General features: G+C 42.1%; 1 protein-coding gene across 3 annotated transcripts in view; it reads right to left on the bottom strand.

The window, feature by feature from the left end:
* The window catches only part of CLPTM1L (CLPTM1 like), a 69,701-nt gene extending 51,216 nt beyond the window's left edge, over nt 1–18,485 (bottom strand). Inside the window, exons 1-6 of one of the 3 annotated variants that reach the window (XM_030551647.1) lie at nt 18,216–18,485; nt 13,435–13,535; nt 11,102–11,291; nt 7,143–7,288; nt 4,461–4,539; nt 1,193–1,310 (exon numbers count right to left, since the gene is read on the bottom strand). In XM_030551647.1, coding sequence (XP_030407507.1) covers nt 1,193–1,310; nt 4,461–4,539; nt 7,143–7,288; nt 11,102–11,291; nt 13,435–13,535; nt 18,216–18,407 — 826 coding nt within the window. In that variant the 5' untranslated portion in view covers nt 18,408–18,485. Of the gene's footprint in view, nt 1–1,192; nt 1,311–4,460; nt 4,540–7,142; nt 7,289–11,101; nt 11,292–12,756; nt 12,865–13,434; nt 13,536–18,215 lie in introns of those variants that run through there. The other 2 variants (XM_030551646.1, XM_030551648.1) reach the window with 2 other exon arrangements.
* Between the last annotated feature and the right edge of the window lie 317 nt (nt 18,486–18,802).

The raw sequence follows: 18,802 nt of genomic DNA, 5'->3' as shown, positions 1-18,802 counted from the left end.
TCTGAGAAAGCATGCAAGTTTAGATGCTTTTTTCACAAATTATTTTAATAAAACAATTGTCTCAACTGGAATGTTCACTTAAGAGATAACCTGGGGAAGCTGGTTAATTTACTCAGCTGCCCTTTACTCTCTATTTCTTTTTCCAGAATGGCTCTCCCTTTCTTTTTTACCTGCCTAAATTGTGTTACTTTAAAGAGATTTACAGTATTGACTTTTGTATCTGACCATCTGAAGATACAAAACACAGTAAGTTTCTTATCAGTGTTATTCATTAAAACAAAAAACTCATGTATTATTTTTAATGAAAATATTTTATTGAATCTATGTTATAACAAAGACACAGTTTTGAAAACTCTGCAAAAGAAATCCTGAGTAGAATGGCAGGCAGTGTACAGTTCCAGAAGCTGGTTGGCTGCACTGCTGTACTGTGGCAGAAAAATGACTGGTGAGCAAAATACACAAGAGACAGGGCAGAGTCAAGACAATAGAGAAGACATAGTTGGCCTGCCAATGACCAGTCTATCTGGAGGTTACATGTTTGATTTCTAAAATTTTCACTCATTCTGGATATCCCTCCATAGCAACTTAAATTCAGGTCCTAGGTAGCAACTCCAAATGAAGTCATTTGAAGAACGGAGGTATTTCTTAAGATTAGGATCTGTGTATCAAGTTAACTACTTGAGAATTGAGGCAATCTGAATTAAAGTAGGCCATAAAAGCATAAACTACCTCCCACAGTTTTATCAGTCTGTTAGCAATATGGCATTTCTTTTATGTATACTTTATTTTTCGCTAAGTGAATATAATGAAGTGCCATTTTTATTTTAATATTTTATTTTTCAGGGTTCAAGATAATTTTTTTTTTAAAGTATATTCCAGATAGTGACTTTTTTTTAAAAGAAGCACTTATGGGCTTTCACATGCAAAAGCCCCTAACAACTAGTGGAAGGATCACTGCTCCCCCGCAATATTAGTCTCAGCTGCTGATTTGATTGTTTAATTTTAACCACAACATACTATATGTACAAACTCAAGATGATGTGTATTGCAGAAACCCACAGATTTTTACGATAGTGTATCAAAGACGACAAAAAGAACTACACCATTTTATAGTACTCTGAAGGCAGCCAATATGTAGTTTATGCATTAGAAGTTAAGAACCTGACCTTCTGCTGTGAAAAAGTAAACATACCAAACTGCTGCAGGGAGAACACTGCATCTTGCATGTGGATCCAAAATCGGAGCTTTCCAAGAGATATTTTATCATATGACACTGTAAGAGGTAGCTCTGTCGTTGAACGGTTTATTATCTGCATTTGGACAGAAAATAGCTTTAACAACAAAGTTAATATACATACAAATGGGAATGCAAATGGAAATAACAGCTAATACTTAAGTGTTGTTTAATTTTCATAAAAAAATCAATAAAGCAGTATTTAAAACACCATGTGTTAATATACTAAATGCGTAGTCTGTTCTATTCAGATTCTTATACAACCCTCACCTTTGCCACATCTAAGCAGCTCTGTTAAGTGCGTTAAGCAACATAACTAACATTTCCCACATGATTCACTCTCTCATCACCTCAAGGGGGGCACGACTGGGTATGCAATGTTGTTTGTTTTGGAAGGGTCTCTATCCTACTTCCTTATGCATATGTGGGTCTGTTTTGTTGCCTGGGAGCTGGCAGATCTCTGACCTTAAGGGCTTGTCTATACTGCCTGCCAGATTGGCGGGCAGCAATCAATCCAAAGGGGTTCCATTTATTGCGTCTAGTATAGACATGATAAATTTACTGCCGAGTGCTTTCCTGTCGACTCCGGTAAGAACAAGAAGCTCGAGTGGAGCTGATGGGAGAGCGTGAGCTGTCGACTTACCGCAGTGAAGACACCGCGGTAATTAGATCTAAGTACGTCGACTTCAGCTATGCTATTCACGTAGCTGAAGTTGTGTACCTTAAATCGACCCCACGCGGTAGTGTAGACAAGCCCTGAGACTACTGCCTTAGTGAGGTAATAATCTAAGACAGTGACTGGGTTATGATGTCTTCTATATAATAACTCAGTGTCAACTACAGGGTTAGGAATGGGCAATTTGAAGCTAACAAGGCCCCCTCCCCCACATGCTCCCCTACCATTTGAAGTTGCTGCCCATTTCCCACTTCTCTGTCCTGACCAGACAGAGGGACGTGACTCCCACACACAACCCCATCTCTCTGAACTATTGTTGAGAAGGAATGTGTCTCACAAAGTGGTGAGAGAGGGGAATGGGGCAGCAGCAATCCTACCCCCAGGAAAGACAAGGATTCCCATAGGTAACTCCCCATGTGAACCATCATCCAGAGGGTCCTGAGCCTCTTCCCCCACCCCATCTGCTAGCTGTGATATTAAGCACCCGCGATGGGGAGATGAGATCCACTGAGATGAATGAAGCAATTCACACCTCTCAGAACTATCATTTCAGGCTGTATTCATCTCCATGGGGAATTCTCATTCATTTAAGAACATCTGGACCCCTTCATACCTCTTGAGTGTGCTATACTGCAGATGGATGTATAGAGCCTCTTCCCCAAACATTAGACACAGAGGTCCTTCCCAAATCTCTATCTCCACTCTCCTGCCCCTCCTTGCCTCCTGCTGATGAATGCATTCCTTACAGCTCCACCAGTGCCACCTTCCTACCTCCTCAGGCCCCCTCCAAGCTTACTAGGGGCATGGAGTGGCAAGGAAGAAGGTGGAGCTGGTGTGTGGCGGTGGTAGCTCAGAGTAGCAGGGGTAATGCAGGGGGTCAGAGCCATGGACATGATAGAAAGCATGGATGAGATGTTGAGGCAGTGGTAGGGATCTGAGCAATTGGAGGAAATTTGGGGTGTAGGAGCAGTGAGGGGCTGAGAGTGTATTAGAACAGTGCAGGGAATAGCATGGTGGGAAGGAAGAGATCAGAGTTGAAAAGCTGGGTTTCTGGGGGTGACAGAGGCAAAGCCTCCCCAACATCAAACACATCCATGATGTCAGTCCCCTCTCCTAAAAGCTTTCCCACTGAGTATTTTAGTTCCTGCATTTGCTCCTCAGCTCTTCAACCTTTGGGATCCCTGTCAATGTTGGGAGGAGGAAGAATCAAGTGAGCAGAACAGGCACAGAAATGGGAGGACACAGAGATGATGTATGGGCAACGCATTCTGTGTACAAGGTAATCACTGCAAGGAGTCAGAGAATGTGAACGGAAGGGCTGGGCTGTGGTACATGAAAGTGACAAAAAGTTATTTAGAAAAAGAAATTAAATGCCCAAGAATTTGTTAGTGCAGAGTTAAACTTGCCCAGAGCTGCCTCAAGCCTTTCCAGAAATGTGAACAGTGGACAAAGTTACAGCATTTGTGGAATTGTTATGTAATCTAAGAACGATTATCTATGATTTATGAATACCAAACATGACCAGGTTAATGAGAGCAAGTAACCGTGTTAAGATTTTCCTGTATGAATGCACTGATGTAACTTAATAGGGAGCTGTGTAAAGAACAGGAAAACGATAAAAGCCCCTGATAAGAACACCCTTATGGACACTTGAAAGAATGTGAAAAGCCAGCAGATTTAAAGTCTCCAAGGAAGATGCAAGCTTGTTTTGCCAGGCTGGGAACTTGGAGATCAAAAAGAATGAACAGCTTTTAAAAGGAGACTCTCCCTGAAGCAAAGGAGAGAAAGAGTTTGCGAGTTAAGGGAATGGACTATTCCAGTCAGAGCCTAGAGGTCTCTGAGGTCTACAGACCTGACTGCATCTTCACCTGGAATATTAGATACCTGGCAAAATAGACAGATGTCTAGTCAATATTGTTTTCAGATTTGTTTTTCTCTGAAATGCTTTTGTTCTAAATAAATCTTCTGAAAGGAGGCTGTTTGGCCACTGATTACCACTGTCACTGCTTCTGGAGAAAACAGAAAGACAGCGTCTGAGCCTAAGTTAGACCTACTAAGGAAACCATGGTTAGTACCAGGTGACTGCAACCAAGGACCTGGCCTGAGAATGGAAGGGTCATGTAATTCCATCCTAAATCAGAGGCACCAGCTACAGGCTTTGGACCTACTCAGGGTGCTCAAAGAGACCAGGAATCATAGAAGTTTAGGACTGGAAGAGACTTTGGGAGGTCATCTAATCCAACCCCCTGCTCAAAGCAGGAGATGCAGCCAGCCTGGCAACCAGTGTGTATCTTAACTTCAAGTTTTTCTGGTTTAGCCCATTTCCACATTCTGAAAGAACACCCTTAATTCTGCATTAATGATTTTTTTTGGCATTTAATCAACATCTAATTTGAAGATTAGATTAGCAACATATTAGCTGTGTCCACTGTGAATTTCTGTGAGATGGGCTGTTGTAATGGAAACAAGGACAAAACCTTAATTATAGCAGTACTAAATTTCCGTAAAACTGTAATTCAAAATTTAGTGAAAAGGCATTTTGTTACTCACCATTAAATCCTTCACTCTGTTGCTTAGCTGATCAATAAATAATATTGGAAGATAATGCACAGTCTTCCCCAACTGAACCCTATGATGTTCAAACATGGATTTTATGATTACGTTACTCCAGAAAGAAAACTTTCTAATCTTATTAGTGCACAAAAAATAAATTTCTGGAATCAATTATACATAGTTTCACACATATTTAACTTTAATGTGTGCCATGAAAATTTCCATACTGGATCTCTTTACCCTATCAGAGTCGTATACTTGGTGCAAATGAGAATTCATCCTTTTCAGTTCACTTTTTGCAGTTTCAACTTCAAGGTTAGCAATACAGAAAGACAGGATAAGTGAAGAGTTCCAGATACACATGCAATATAAAGGGCAGAGAACGAAAGAAACAAAAGATGGATAAAACTATAATTTGAAGTTGGTAGCGAGGTATCTACAGCACGTGGAAGTGACAGCAGATATTACAATGTCTGGAGAAGAAAAAACTGCATCCCAGTAATGAGAGACTGGGGATTACCCATACTTGAAATGTACTCTATTGTAAAAATAAGTTAGCCTATGAAACCAGTGCAACTTACAGAGTTTTTCACAGCACTCAAAACAGAATTTGAATACCTCAAACATTAGAGAGAAAAGGTGGATGAGGTAATAGCTTTTACTGGACCAACTTCAATTGGTGAAAGAGACAACGTTTTGAGCTACACAGAGTCTTCCTCAGGTCAAAATAAGAGCTCTGTGTAGCTCAAAACCATGTCTCTTTCATCAACAGAAGTGGGTTCAATAAAAGATATTGCCTACCTTGTTTCTCTAATATCCTGGGACCAACATGGCTACAACTACACTATAAATCAACAAATATTAGTGAAATCCCTGTGCCTTGTAAACACTAGGAAAAACTGCATGTATAATTAGTTACTGGGGCAGCTCCACTGGCATAAGTAATGGTGGGAGAAAAGCCATACACAAGGCACAGGCCTATTTACTACCAGGTCATCTAAACAGAGGTGGTCTAGATGACATGGTGGCAAAAAAACCAGTGCCATGTCAAGATTACAGCTTCCACAATTGCTGGTAGAACTGTAATAGTGCACCCATGCGTGTCCAAACTTTGCCAGAGTAAATACAGCTACACTGAACACAGTGGGAGTACTTGCAGAATAGAGCACTATTCCAAGTATGGGCGACAGAACCAGGCCCGAGTGACGTACCCCAAGTCACACAGGAAGCCAAAGGCAGAGTTGGGAATAGAATCTAAAACTCTGGAGTCCCCATCCATTGACCTACCCCAAGACCATCTTGACTCTCTAGTACATTGAATTGGTGCTGCTGATCTCCTATGAAGAACTATCTTGCACTTGCACTTTATCTAGATTTAAGCTTCTGTAAAATCAAGGTCATGGTTGCCTTCTTTTAGAAGAGACAGTTGATCCCAGATCATTGTTTCCCTCCCACCAGATAGAAACTGAATTATCCATAATAAAACATCTTCCACCTTTCACTCGGTGGCACAGCCTCAGTGGCACTTCTCCCAATAGGAAACAATTTTCTGCAGCACTTCAGATTATTCTCACATTGATGGTAGGGACAATTTTAAAGATATTCTGGTGCGAAACCTCTGCAGAGTGCACAATGGCAGTCAAAAAGACCAGAGGGTATTTGTTTCTTAATAAAACCTCACTGAAAATAACAAATTACAATGCATCATTGTGACTCAAGCACTCCTGTGTTCACACAAACACATTATTGCAATAATATTTGTACAAAATGTGCTTTCTGAAGTACCATATGAAGGCTGTAAAATGCACGTGTTAACATTGTATGTGAAGTTATGAATTCTCTCTGTACAATGTTTACTTTATTAGATAGGAAAGGTAACTATTAATAAACATTGACCCAAGTTCACTTCTTATGGTTTTGTTTTATATTGTACCAATTTGTTTCCATCACATTCTAATTTCTAGTAAAAATTCTATTTTTTTTAATAATCAAACAACAGAAGGTTTATTTAACTGTTTAAGAGCCCTGCGAGACTTTACAAAAGCAGTGGTTTAAGGGAAAACTGGGATACACTGCACCGTTGGGAGCAGAGGATTTGGGAAATCTGTGAGTAGCCAGTGTTGAGGCTGAAGCTCTTCAAAGAGACTGAGGGATTAGAGTGTACGTACTGTTAGCCTGCAAGGCAGATAGGGCTGGCATAGCTTAAAGGAGCGTGCTTGAGTGATTGAAAGGCTGGTGGTGGGAGGGCGATGACATCCCACCACCATATGCAAGACTCTTTCTTGCTGGAGGTTGGGGGTAACAAAGTGACTCACAGTCCTGGGTACCCCTGGAAACCATCACAATTGTCTAATCTCTGCACTGAATGAGACATGTTTCTATGGAAACCGGATGTGATCATGCAGTTAAAGAATACATCATCATACATAAGCACAAGGGAGCCACAATTAAGATGTGAGGCAATCTTCGGTCATAGTGTAAGGGCTACTACTATTCAAATATTGCTCATTGTGATTGATGAAGTTTAAATGTGATGTTAAAATACCCTTTTCCCAACAATGAGTTCTGTGATTTAACTATACAACTTTAATGTTTCACTAAGAGGTTATTTAAAGGAGAAATTAGCTCTATAAACTGAATAGCTCTAAATCTAACAAAATAAAATCTCTGTAAACTTACATCTTCATGTATCGGTGAACATCAGCAGGGAGAGAGGATCCATCAAAAACAAAATCTTCCACCATCACATTTAGAGTCAACCTTGACCTCCAATGTGAGACAGGTTCATCTAAGGCATTGGTCTGTTTCTTTTCTGCTTCAATTTGCTTTTAAATAAAAAGGAAACAAGCATAATGCTGTACACATTAAATGCAAATTTTAGAAAAAAAAACCCAATGACAGTCACTTAAACCCTGGATTACAGTTAGCTACACCAGAAATATGAACATGTGGAAAAGTAGCACTATTACAGCTTGGACTAGACATAATATCAATATTTTTCTAACTGTGCTGGAATGAATCCTATGCCCATTGCTATTTGAAACTAAAACTGAAAAACATATATGCTTAGAAAAGAGGAAATATTATACTCTGGTTCAAGACTTAAACTTTTTTTAAATTTGAAGCCAGTTCAGAGAAAAATTAAATTAAAAACCCACTGATTTTCTGATGACTCTCCATGCCTTATTTGAAACATCTGCTTGCTCTCTATAAGGATTTGAGAACATAGGCATAACACTACTTGCACTGAGTTTGTGCTTTTCATGTGTCATTTGTAAAAAGATCTCAGCTTCCATTAGGAAAGAAAAAAAATCTGATCACTTGTTAACAAGCAACTAAGACTTCAGAATTGGGTGTCAAAAAAAATGACAACCAATATTCCAGCTGTTTTTTCATTCTCTCAAGTAAATTAAAGAGATATAGTTGCCATTCCATTTGTTTTGCTTTGGATCATTACGCAAGACTTTCAGTCTTTCCTTCATTAATGCTTTCTTTATTTGTTGTTGAATACTTGCTATGATTTGTTTTCTTCTTGGTCTACTTTCAAGCAGGTAAACAGCAGACTAATGGAGCTGGAAAGAGTCTACACTTTGGCCAGTCACTAACATCTGAATCAAGTTCTGGATTTTGCTTTGCTACACGTGTGGAATTGCTTAGATGAAGTTCATTGTGCAAAATCCACATGGCTGCTATTGCAATGCTATAGAACAAGACAAATTTCCACCAAAATCTATACATCCTCAAGATATATTGCTTTCTGGCCTGACCCAGAAGTTCATACATACCATCACCAAGCATAATTTTTTTTTTTTTTTTTACCACAAAAGCCAGGATTGTCTTTCATGCTGTAAGTTTCAGTACAGTATATTTTAGCTTTCGCAAAGAATCTCTCTTCAAAAAGGACTTCAATCACAAGTGCATTTTAAGTCCATCATGAAACACACTGTGCCCACAAAATCTGCCTGTCCTTTTTCCTTAAGAACAAGGATAACTCAGGCTGTCAAACATGGGTGGAAGGTATAATAGACCAGGGGAGATTACGCCTCCCCAAACAGGATATTGCACTCCTCCCTTTGGAGGCACGTTGGCCTGCCACCTTTACAGTGCTGCTGCTGAAAGGGTGCTTGGGCCTTGGCCCCACCCGCACTGCTCCTCTTCCCACCCCCACTCCACCTCTTCCCCCAAGGCACTGCCCTCACTCTGCCTCTTCCCTGAAGGCCCCTCTCCACCTGCCGCTCACGCCTCTCCAGTGTGAACGACATGGGGCCACCCTTGGGGGAAGGGGCAAAGAGATGCTAGCAGTGGGCAGGGGAGGGCCTTGGGGGAGGGGGAGTAGAGCTCTGTGCAGAGATAAATCGGTATCCACGGAGCTGCAGAACTCTACTGGATCATGGTGGCGAAAACAGCAGCATCATTGGTTGCTGCTCCCAGGAACCAGCGCCCCATGCTGGCAGCTCCATGGGCATGGCTATACTGCCCAAAGCTCTGCCCTCTAGGGCGGACACCAGGCTCACCAGCAGCTGTCCCTGCTTTCACTCTCGGAGCGCTGCATGGAAGGGACTCCTGTCCAAGAGTGTGCAAGCTGCTTGCATACATTAGCTCGATCAGGGACAGCTGCTGGTGAGCCTGGTACCCACCCCAGTGGGTGGGGTTGGGGGAAGTACAGCCACGCCCGAGAAGTTGCCCACAGAGGCACTGGCTAGGGTTGCCAGGCATCCAGTTTTTGACTGGAATGCCCGGTCAAAAAGGGACCCTGGCGGCTCCAGTCAGCACTGCCAACTGGGCCATTAGAAGTCCAGCCGAAAGTGCAGCAGGGGCCCGGGGCTAAGGCAGGTTCCCTCTCATATGGTGCATATATCTAAATAGCTTGAAGGTATCAGTAAGAACTTGTTTTGTGGATTTAACCAGTAAAATTTGAAAATATTTTTCAAAATTACAATGATGCCTCCTTGGTTGTAGCTGGCAAGGTTCACAACAACAACATGGGGATTATCTTGCCTAAAGTAAGCCTGTACACATATTCAATGCTAAACCATCTACAATCAGGCCAGCCAGTTCTAACTTGATGAATTCAGCCTTAATCCCCACAATTTCTGAAGGTATTTTTATTTCCTGTGTGATGTAACCCACTGTAAAACACCTCACAAATCTGATTTACACCAACTCATTCATGGGTCTGCCAGCAAGCACAGTAATAAACCTAGCTTTCTGAGATTCTTCCCTACAGACCTTGTAAGTGCCTCTATAACATTTCAGTTCAGTTTAAGATTAAAAGGCTCTTTCCAGTCTGCAAACTATTCAAAACTTTAAAATTCAAATCATGTTTACTGATCATATAATCAGGATTAAGCTAAGTGTCAAACTTTTTAATCTACTACAAAGTATAGTGTGGTTTTGCCAGCAAATTAAACTCACTTGCCTATGCAAATTTCAGCATCCCCCTCAAAATAAGATGTGATATACAGAAACAGCAGTTGTCAAATTTACAATAAATATTTTAAATGTTGCTATACAGCTTACTTTGGCTTAGTTTGAAAATTCAACTGTTACTGGCTTTCTGGCAAAAATAACTGCCTTTGAACTACTTGACTGTAGCTGAAACACCCAGACCCAATCTCTCCCCTCTCCACACATTTCTAATCAGAGCACTGACATTCAAAAAGACGACCAGCAATGTTCTGCTCCTCAGTTCCAGTTCCTTCTGCTAAAGCAGTGGTTCTTAACCTTATCCATACCGTGACCTCATGTTACAGTAAAGTTTCAGGACTCCCCTGTCCCCATTCACGGAGAAAGGAAAGGTGACTACAATCACCACCAATCTACTGGGGGGAGGGATAGTTCAGTGGTTTGAGCACTGGCCTGCTAAACCCAGTGTTGTGAGTTCAATCCTTGATGGGGCCACTTAGGGATCTGGGGCAAAAATCAGTACTTGGCCCTGCTAGTGAAGGCAGGGGGCTGGACTTGATAACCTTTCAAGGTCCCTTCCAGTTCTAGGACATAGGCATATCTCCTATTATTATTATTTGCAAACACCAAGTTGAGAACTCTCATCCTATGGCAGTGTTTCTCAAACTTTTCACGTTGGCAATCCCTTATTCAGAGTTATATTGCACAATCATCCCTTACATTTACTATAAAATTTAAAAAAAATCCAATTATAAGAATAAGCCTATACAATTTGAACACTGTCAATCTTTCAAAAAATACTTGATCTTGAAAAGTAAGGGTGTGTGCATGAGCGAGCAAGATTTTCTTTGCTTTTAGACTGTAATACAATTTTCAAGGCTTACAATCCCTAATTGCTTTTTCTGACACCCCATGCCACAGAGGTCAAGCTGATTACCAATATCCAAAGGTGTTGGCTGTATTGCTGACATCAACTACATCTATCCTCCTCCCTTTTGAGTCCCTTCTGCTCTGAGTCCCTTCCGCCCACTCCTCTCTGACAGACCTAAATAATATCTTCTAGTTCCTACATGTTACCTCATACCTGCCCTTACTATTTTAAAATGTCATTTGATTTTTTTTTAGGTTTTTTTTTGTTTAAGAAACCTACTTTATGTCTATCTTGACATGATAAAAAAGATGTTTTCAGATGCTCTTTTTATGCATTTTTACCACCAAGTTAAAAAGCCTACCTGGGTGGTGGATTCTCCAGTGATAAGATTAACTTCTTCTGCTTTAGGAACCATGTAAGTGGTGAGAGGACTTACTATATGCACCTGTTTGCCATCGTGCCAAGGTAAAATGCCAGCATGGTGAAGAAATATGTATGCATACAGTGTGCCATTATTTCGAGTTTTCTTTGGTACAGAGACATTGACTGTTCTAAAATACAAAATACATTATAAAATAGTACAGTGATGTCAATTATGAATACAGAATTCTTGCTACTTTTAAATGCTATATTAGAACTTGCTTTACAAAAACATTTAGAAAGGGTGAGCCAAAAAAATGAATTTCATCATCATGTAACAAATCTTCAGCAAAATGTATTCAGTATAAATCACTAACTTATCTGTTGTCAATTACTTAGTGACAATGAAATTCCTCTTCAGCCACAGTAAATTACAAACACAGAACTCTGGAAAGAGTGTAGCAAGAAACACCATGTTTTCATTTTGTACTAGCTGTGAATGCTTAATTTTTCTTTGCTTTGACAAGCTTTGGTGTAAAATTACTCCCAATTACTACTGAAGTTGCATGGATTAAAGTTCCACACAATGTAATCATTATAAAACATGACGGCATATTACAAATTAATTTGAAGTTCTAAACAATTCGGTGTATTGTCAAGCTATTCTATGTCACTCCTTCAGATTCCCCAGGAACGGATTTTAAATATTTCTCTAACTTTGTCAGTGTCAGACAATGAAACTTTCAACTCAGAGTAATAGTAATATCAGTGTGTTTAAATGCAGAAAAGCTATTTTTGCTTCATCTTAGATTACATAGCCTCAACTGTATTTCTGTTAATTCTACCAGAGACTAGCTCTGCACTGCACTGAACACTTCACTGCACTGAACTGCATCTGCACTGAACACTTCCATGGACCACAGAACCAAGTTACATCATAGTAAAAGAAACATACTTACTACCCATCTGAGCTGAAGTATAATATGACCAGAGGTTAGGCTTTTCAATTAGTGGAATTACAAAAGGGAAAACGAAAAAAACAGTAGAATCTGATATAGACAATCCAAAAGCAAAATGGCAGGGTGTTTTTCTTGTTTTGTTTTTTTGTTTTGTTTAATTAAAAAGTGAAATAGTTTATCTTTAAACTGGTGATTTGAAGTGGAATATTGACACAGTTCTAGAAAAATTAAATATAAAAAATTCGTAACATTTTAAGTCATAAAAGTGTGATTCTGCTCTGACATAAAAAGGACATCTTCCTAGTCCAGTGACGTTCCTTCATAAGTACACAGAGTCTTAATTGTTTCCTTCAGCAACAAAGAATTAGTTTATATTACTGTGTTAGAAATGCAGAACTAGCACAGACATGGAAAAGGGAGTTGGTGATGTGCAAGCTAAAAACATAGCTTGAATTTCAGATTCTAGGCAAAGTTTGAAACATTAGCTGTTGCAAAAAGTCACCTGACATGTAAACTGAGCAGATATGATACAAAAGTTATTGAAGGACAGACCTGGGATTTCCATGTCAATTTTAGTGATTATTCAACACAGAGCTATACTTCAAGGCATCTTGAGCAGCATTTGTAAAATATTTACTTAAGTTGCTGAAAACAGTTGTTTTAAATACTTGCAGCACAATCCAAACTATCCAAGTACCTTAAACATTTGGCACATTAAATACCATTGAATCTGCACAGTAAAGGGACATTAAAGTTGGTAAAACTTGAGGTCCAGAGCACAGGACTAAGCTTCAAGGTTCCTAGGCTGTAATAAAGGCAAAAATACATGAAGCCCATCAGTGGGGCCAGAGTGGATTATATTTCTTCTTAATAATTACATTTTCCTTTCTTTGTTTCCCGTTATTTTTAACGGGAGATGTCAAGAGATAATAAAATATTAAAGTATTAGAAAATGAAAAACTAGTATACAGTCAAAAACAAGATGAGTTTCAAACTGCCATTGATACAACATTGTTTGAAGTACGTGTATTTCTAGTACAGCAATCAAAAGTAAAGCAGCACTTCATTCTCAACTTTAGACTAAATTTGCAATAAGGCCTGACATTTTGACAGACTTAAAATTAAAACTTTTATTCACTATTATTTTCTTTTAAATAAAGCCTGAATTTCTATATGCCGTATACTGCATTAACTTTGATGATGGAAAATCCACTAGAGTTGACAACAACAAATCACTATTTCAACATGAAAACACTGTGGTGCATGGCAGATCTAACTTAATTCACTAGCACTAACATGCATCACATAACTATTATCTATTAGATACAATAATCTTGTAGGAACACTAAAGAACTTCATAATAATCATACTTTACCTTTCAAATCTGGACTCAATATCAAAATCCTCCACATTCAAAATCAGATCTATATTATTCTCAGCACCAATGTTTGACCGTGTGGTAGTGTATACACTTAACTAAAATAAAAAAGGATAAAACAATCAGTGCATGAACAAAGAACTATTCGTTCCATGCTAGCAAGGGCACGTTCCATCTCTCTAACAAAGCTGTTCTGAGTTCGCCCATATCCGGAGGCATAATCATCATCACAGGAAAATAAAGAAGAGAAGACATATGATCCACAGAGAAAAATAAATTATAAAACATTTCCAAATAAAAATACATATGACTTGACCCCATCACTGATCATCACAGGAATAACAGAAGAATACCAACAGAATATTTGTGGGAAAGAGAGGCTAGAAACTGAATACAGACCCTACAATAAAACATTAACTCAGGGTTTGGGGTGGGTCATGGCTGGGGCTGGGGCGCCCCTCGGACGACTCCTGGTCAGTGATGGTGCTAAGGCAGGCTTCCTGCCTGTTCTGGCACTGTGGACCATGCTGCGCCCTGAAAACGGCCAGCACTAGGTCCAGCTCCTAGGTGGAGGCTCTCGCCCATAAGTACTGCCCCCTCTATCAGCCTAGGAGTCAGACCTGCTGCTGACGCTTCCAGATCGGAGCGCAGCGTTGGAAAAGGTAGGGACTAGCCTGCCTTAGACAGGCAGCACCGCTGATGGGACTTTTAAAGGGCCAGTCAGCGGTGGTGACCAGAGAGGCCACAACCCAGTGTGTCATATTCCACTACCCAGTACTGGGTTGCAACCAGCAGTTTGAAAACTAATGGCCTAGAGGCAGTCTTCTGGGAGGATCAGAAAGATGCCTTTTTCCTCAAATTGAAAGACATTTCACATTAAATCAGGTGAATTATCAGGCTGTCCACCACTCTCTGCTGCTATAGATGAAATATAGAGCCTACTACAGCTAACAGTTACTCCATTAGTCAAGTGTTAGAAGGTCTGTGCTGTAGATATAAAGGTTCCACCCCTTCTAGGCTCCATGGTTCCATCTGATTTATTTTTCTAGATTGCTTTTTTAAAAAATTGGGAAACAACAAAACACATTTAAAGAAAACAAAGGTTGCAAAATTAAACACCCTAAATTTAAGAAATGCTAGAATTAATGTTGCCTGTGCATCTTTAATTCAGTCCCCCTGTGCTTATGTATGCATTGTGATATAATCTTAAATCACATGATCACATGCTACTTTTTCTATAGAAGAATAAGAATAATACCTAGCTTTAATATATTAGTTTTGAGATATCTCTCAAAGCACTTTACAAACGATGCCAGTAACATTATCCACATTTTACTGATGGGGAAACTGAGCCACAGAAGGGTGAAGTGACTTGTCCAAGGTCACCCAACAAGCCAAGTGCAGAGTGAGGAAGAGAACACTGGTTCCCTGTGTACAAGTCTAGTGCTCTAGCCACAAGGCCACAATCACTCCCCAGAACCCTTTTCTCATTTTGTACAGAGGTTGAACTACACTCAAGGAATGAATGAGGAATGTACAGTTATCATCTGTACAGCCTCTGTTTCACTGAAAGCTAGACAAATTCAGACTAGAAATAAGGTGTACATTTTTAACTGTGAGAGCAACTAACTATTGGAACAATTTACCAAAGATCATCAGAGAATCTCTCTGAGATAATTTTTAAATCAAAATTGGATGTTTTTCTAAAAGCTATGCTCTGGAATTATTTTAGGAAAGTATTAGGGCATGTGCTATACACGTCAGAATAGATCATCACAATGGTCCCTTCTGGCCTTGGCATCTCTGAATCTATTTGCTGAAGAACCTGAAAGATGAACAGACAATAAAGGATGGTCTCATGATTGAGGCAGCTAGATTCTAGATGTTCATCTGCTATACAAGTCCTGTGCAATACAGGACAAGCTATTTAACCAAATTTAGCTAACTGTGTGCCCAACTTGAATCATACAGATTTGCAGAAGTGCTGAGCACTCACAACTGCAAAACAAGTCAACTGGAATGGTGCTTTGAACATATAAAGTACAAATGTTAATTACTCTGAAAAATCAAGACCTTGGTGTCTCAAAGGAGGAACTCTAAATTAGTTGACACAGTGGAACCCCAATTATCCAATCTAATTGGGCCAGATTAGATAATCAAAAATCCAGATAAACCGGAGAATGGGTGGCAGGGCTCCAGCTGTCAGCCCTGGGCAACAGGGCTCTCGCTAATAGCGGGAAACCGAGCTGCTATCAGCCACAGATAGCTGGTGGTTCAGTTAATATGGAGAACTGGAAATGGAGGCACGGTTAAACAAGGTTCTACTGTACTTCTAACAATTTTGGCCCTAATGTCTCTGTGCATCAGCAAAATGGAGAGAGTACATTCTGCTTAATAGCAACTCAGACATTAACAACTTCCCACTGACAGAAGTGTTTTCCTGGGAACCAATCCTGTCCCATTGACTTTAAGGCTAGTGGGATTTGGATTCTGGCACCAGGCATGCTACTTATTAAGAATGCAGTTTGGAAGAAAGACCACAGATGCAGGCAGGTTTGCATGGCTGCAACCGGGAAAGGAAGCACTAAGATGTGCCGCCGGGGTCAGCATTCAGCATGTCCCAGTGCTTCCTTCTAAGGCTGCAGCTCCACAAACCTGCCTACACAAGCTAAGGGGCTGCAGGCCAGGCAGCTATGGGCAGGGCATTAGTGGGAAGGGTGGTGGGCAGGGGGTTTGCAGCCCAGATTCTGGAGCTGCACATTATCCTCATCTGATTCGTGATCCACAGAAATTATCTGCGGATTTGCAGGGCTTTATACCGGGTCTGGACTGAGGCTCCAAGCTCGGTCAGGGAGAGAGATGCACTGGCAGCTGTAGGGAGTAATGACAGACCCTCCACCTACCCTGGGTGTGGGACTCACGCAGCTCCCAGCCCGTCCCCCAGGCCCTCCGCCCAGGGCAGGCGGAGGATCCATGACAGCCTGCTCTTATCGTTCGAGCCCTACGCGGATACAAAATTTGTATCTGCATCTGTACTGGTATCCGTAGAAATGGTCCACAGATATATATCTTCCTACTATATTTTCCACTGCATGCATTCAATGAAGTAGGTTTTAACCCATGAAAGCTTATGCCCAAATAAATTTGTTAGTCTCTAAGGTGGCACAAGTACTCCTCGTTCTCTCTGCAGATATAAAGTGGATGGCTACTAATCGATTTGCAGGGCTCTATCCACTGGTGTTTTGCTGGGGTGCTGCAGTCAGGGAAGGAAGTGCTGGGATATGCTCAGCCAGGACTCCTGGAGAGAGGTCGAGGTATGTCAGTAGGCCCCAATGCCTAGTAAAAAAAGCCCCACCATCTGGGCTGCAACCTCCTACTCTGTTGCTACCCTGCCCATCAGCATATTTGGAAGCATGGAGATAGGGATGGTACATTGCAGGGCATTCTTTCCTGGCTGCCAAACTGCCTTCCACTTATTGGCAACCACAGAATAATGGCAATTTTTTGCTGGCAATTGAAGAGATTGCTAATAAGAGGAATCTACTATGCCGCCACCACCACATTAGAACATTCTGAAGCTAAATTCATTAATGTTTGCGAAGCACTCATTATGCTCAGATCATTACAGAAAAGCCCATGAGTACATTAATAATTCTGTATTCAGTTCAAGGTTTAACCTGTGTGTAATAACGAAGGCCTAAGACCACATTAAATAGGGGAATATTGAACACTGCATATAAATAGATAAGCCACTGACTACCGATCATACAGTATAGTATATGACACAGACTTCCTAAAGAAAACGAAGTGTATGATCATGTAATTAATATAGTCTGAGGGCATGACTTCACAGCCATTATTATTAAAACTATTATTGAAGTGTAAATGCTTTTTGGTACATAATTCTGTGTAAGTACTTAGAGTATTTGTTCTCTTTCTCCTAGCCTTGGCAATACTGAAAGATGTTTGGGAAATACAAAATATAGGAACCGGGGCGGCTCTAGTCATTTTGCCACCCCAAGCACAGCAGGCAGGTTGCCTTTGGTGGCTTGCCTGCGGGAGGTCCGCCGAAGCCGCGGGATCAGCAGACTCTCCACAGGCAAGCTGCTGAAGACAACCTGTGTGCCGCCCTCGCAGAGCCGGCAGAGCGCCCCCGCGGCTTGCCGCCCCAAGTATGCGCTTGGTGGGCTGGGGCCTGGAGCCGCCCCTGATAGGAACAAAGTTCTTCTAGTTTAATGAAATTGTGCCTATTTCTTTACTCATTCTTTTCTCTTTATCTCACTGATTCTCTTCAACTAGATATTATTTTATTCCTCAATTGCTCTTTCATAATCCCATTTTCCTTCAATACACAAGATCCTTTTATTCTTAGATTCTTACATATTAGCCTTATTACTAAGCCTCTCTCTTTCCCAGGGTGTATTTTGTCTTCCACTTCCTCCTTACTCTTTTCTACACCACGCTGGTGTCTCATTTCTCTCCTCCTTCCCCCTCTTCCAAGTTTCATTTCTCTCCCCGCGCCCAACAACGTTGGAAGCACAGATTATAAACTGCAAACAGAAAAGGCTCTCGCCTGATGAGCGCAGGGCCCGACCCCGTTAACTGCTGCAGAGCTGGTGCCCGTCACGTACACGCCGGCAGAGCCCTTAAGCTGCTCACAGCCAAGGCGCTCACCCCTGCCGGCCCGCAGAGCGGCCGACCAAGGAGAAGGCAGCCATCTGCGGCCAGCTAAGCAGCGACCCCGGAGCAGGCGAGGGAGAGCCCAGCCCGCGTCTCACCTGCAGCTTGGGCCGGCGGGCCAGGTAGGGCCAGACGCAGCCCGCCGCGCCTCCCGCCCGCTCCTCCTTGGCCGGGCCCGGGGCGGGGCAGGGCCGCGTGCAGACGATCCCGTACATCACCCAGCACGTGTGCGCCACGTACACCGCGAACACCCCCACCACCAGGCTGGTGAACGAGCTGCGGCTCAGCATGGCCCCGCCGCCACCGTCCGCGCAACCGCCGCGGGGGTCACCCGAGCCGCCCCTGGCCGCAGAACGCCCGCATCCTCGGCACCCAGCGCGCGCCCGGCACTGCGAGACAGCGGAAACACGTGACCTGCCTTTTCCCGCAAGAGGCCTCCGGGAAAGGTGACTGATTCCGGCCGGGAGGACAGCCCCGCCCCACCCCACCGCATCGACCCCGCCCCCAACTGCCGCTGGCGCGCCTTGTTCCACCCGCCCCGTGGCCCAGCGAGCTCGCGGAGCAGCGGCGGGATCTCGCTGCAGCCGCTCTGGCGACAGCGCGACCAGACCAACGTCTGTAGGGCGGGGAGAGGCTCCCCGCGAGCCCAGCCCAGCTCCCGCTGGCCGCCACGTGCCTGGGCCCC

This window comes from Gopherus evgoodei, chromosome 2 (assembly GCF_007399415.2).
Source record: "Gopherus evgoodei ecotype Sinaloan lineage chromosome 2, rGopEvg1_v1.p, whole genome shotgun sequence".
In the NCBI taxonomy this organism is placed as follows: domain Eukaryota; kingdom Metazoa; phylum Chordata; order Testudines; family Testudinidae; genus Gopherus; species Gopherus evgoodei.
Note: the sequence above shows the minus strand (reverse complement) of the source record. Positions and strands in the feature narration are given on the sequence as shown.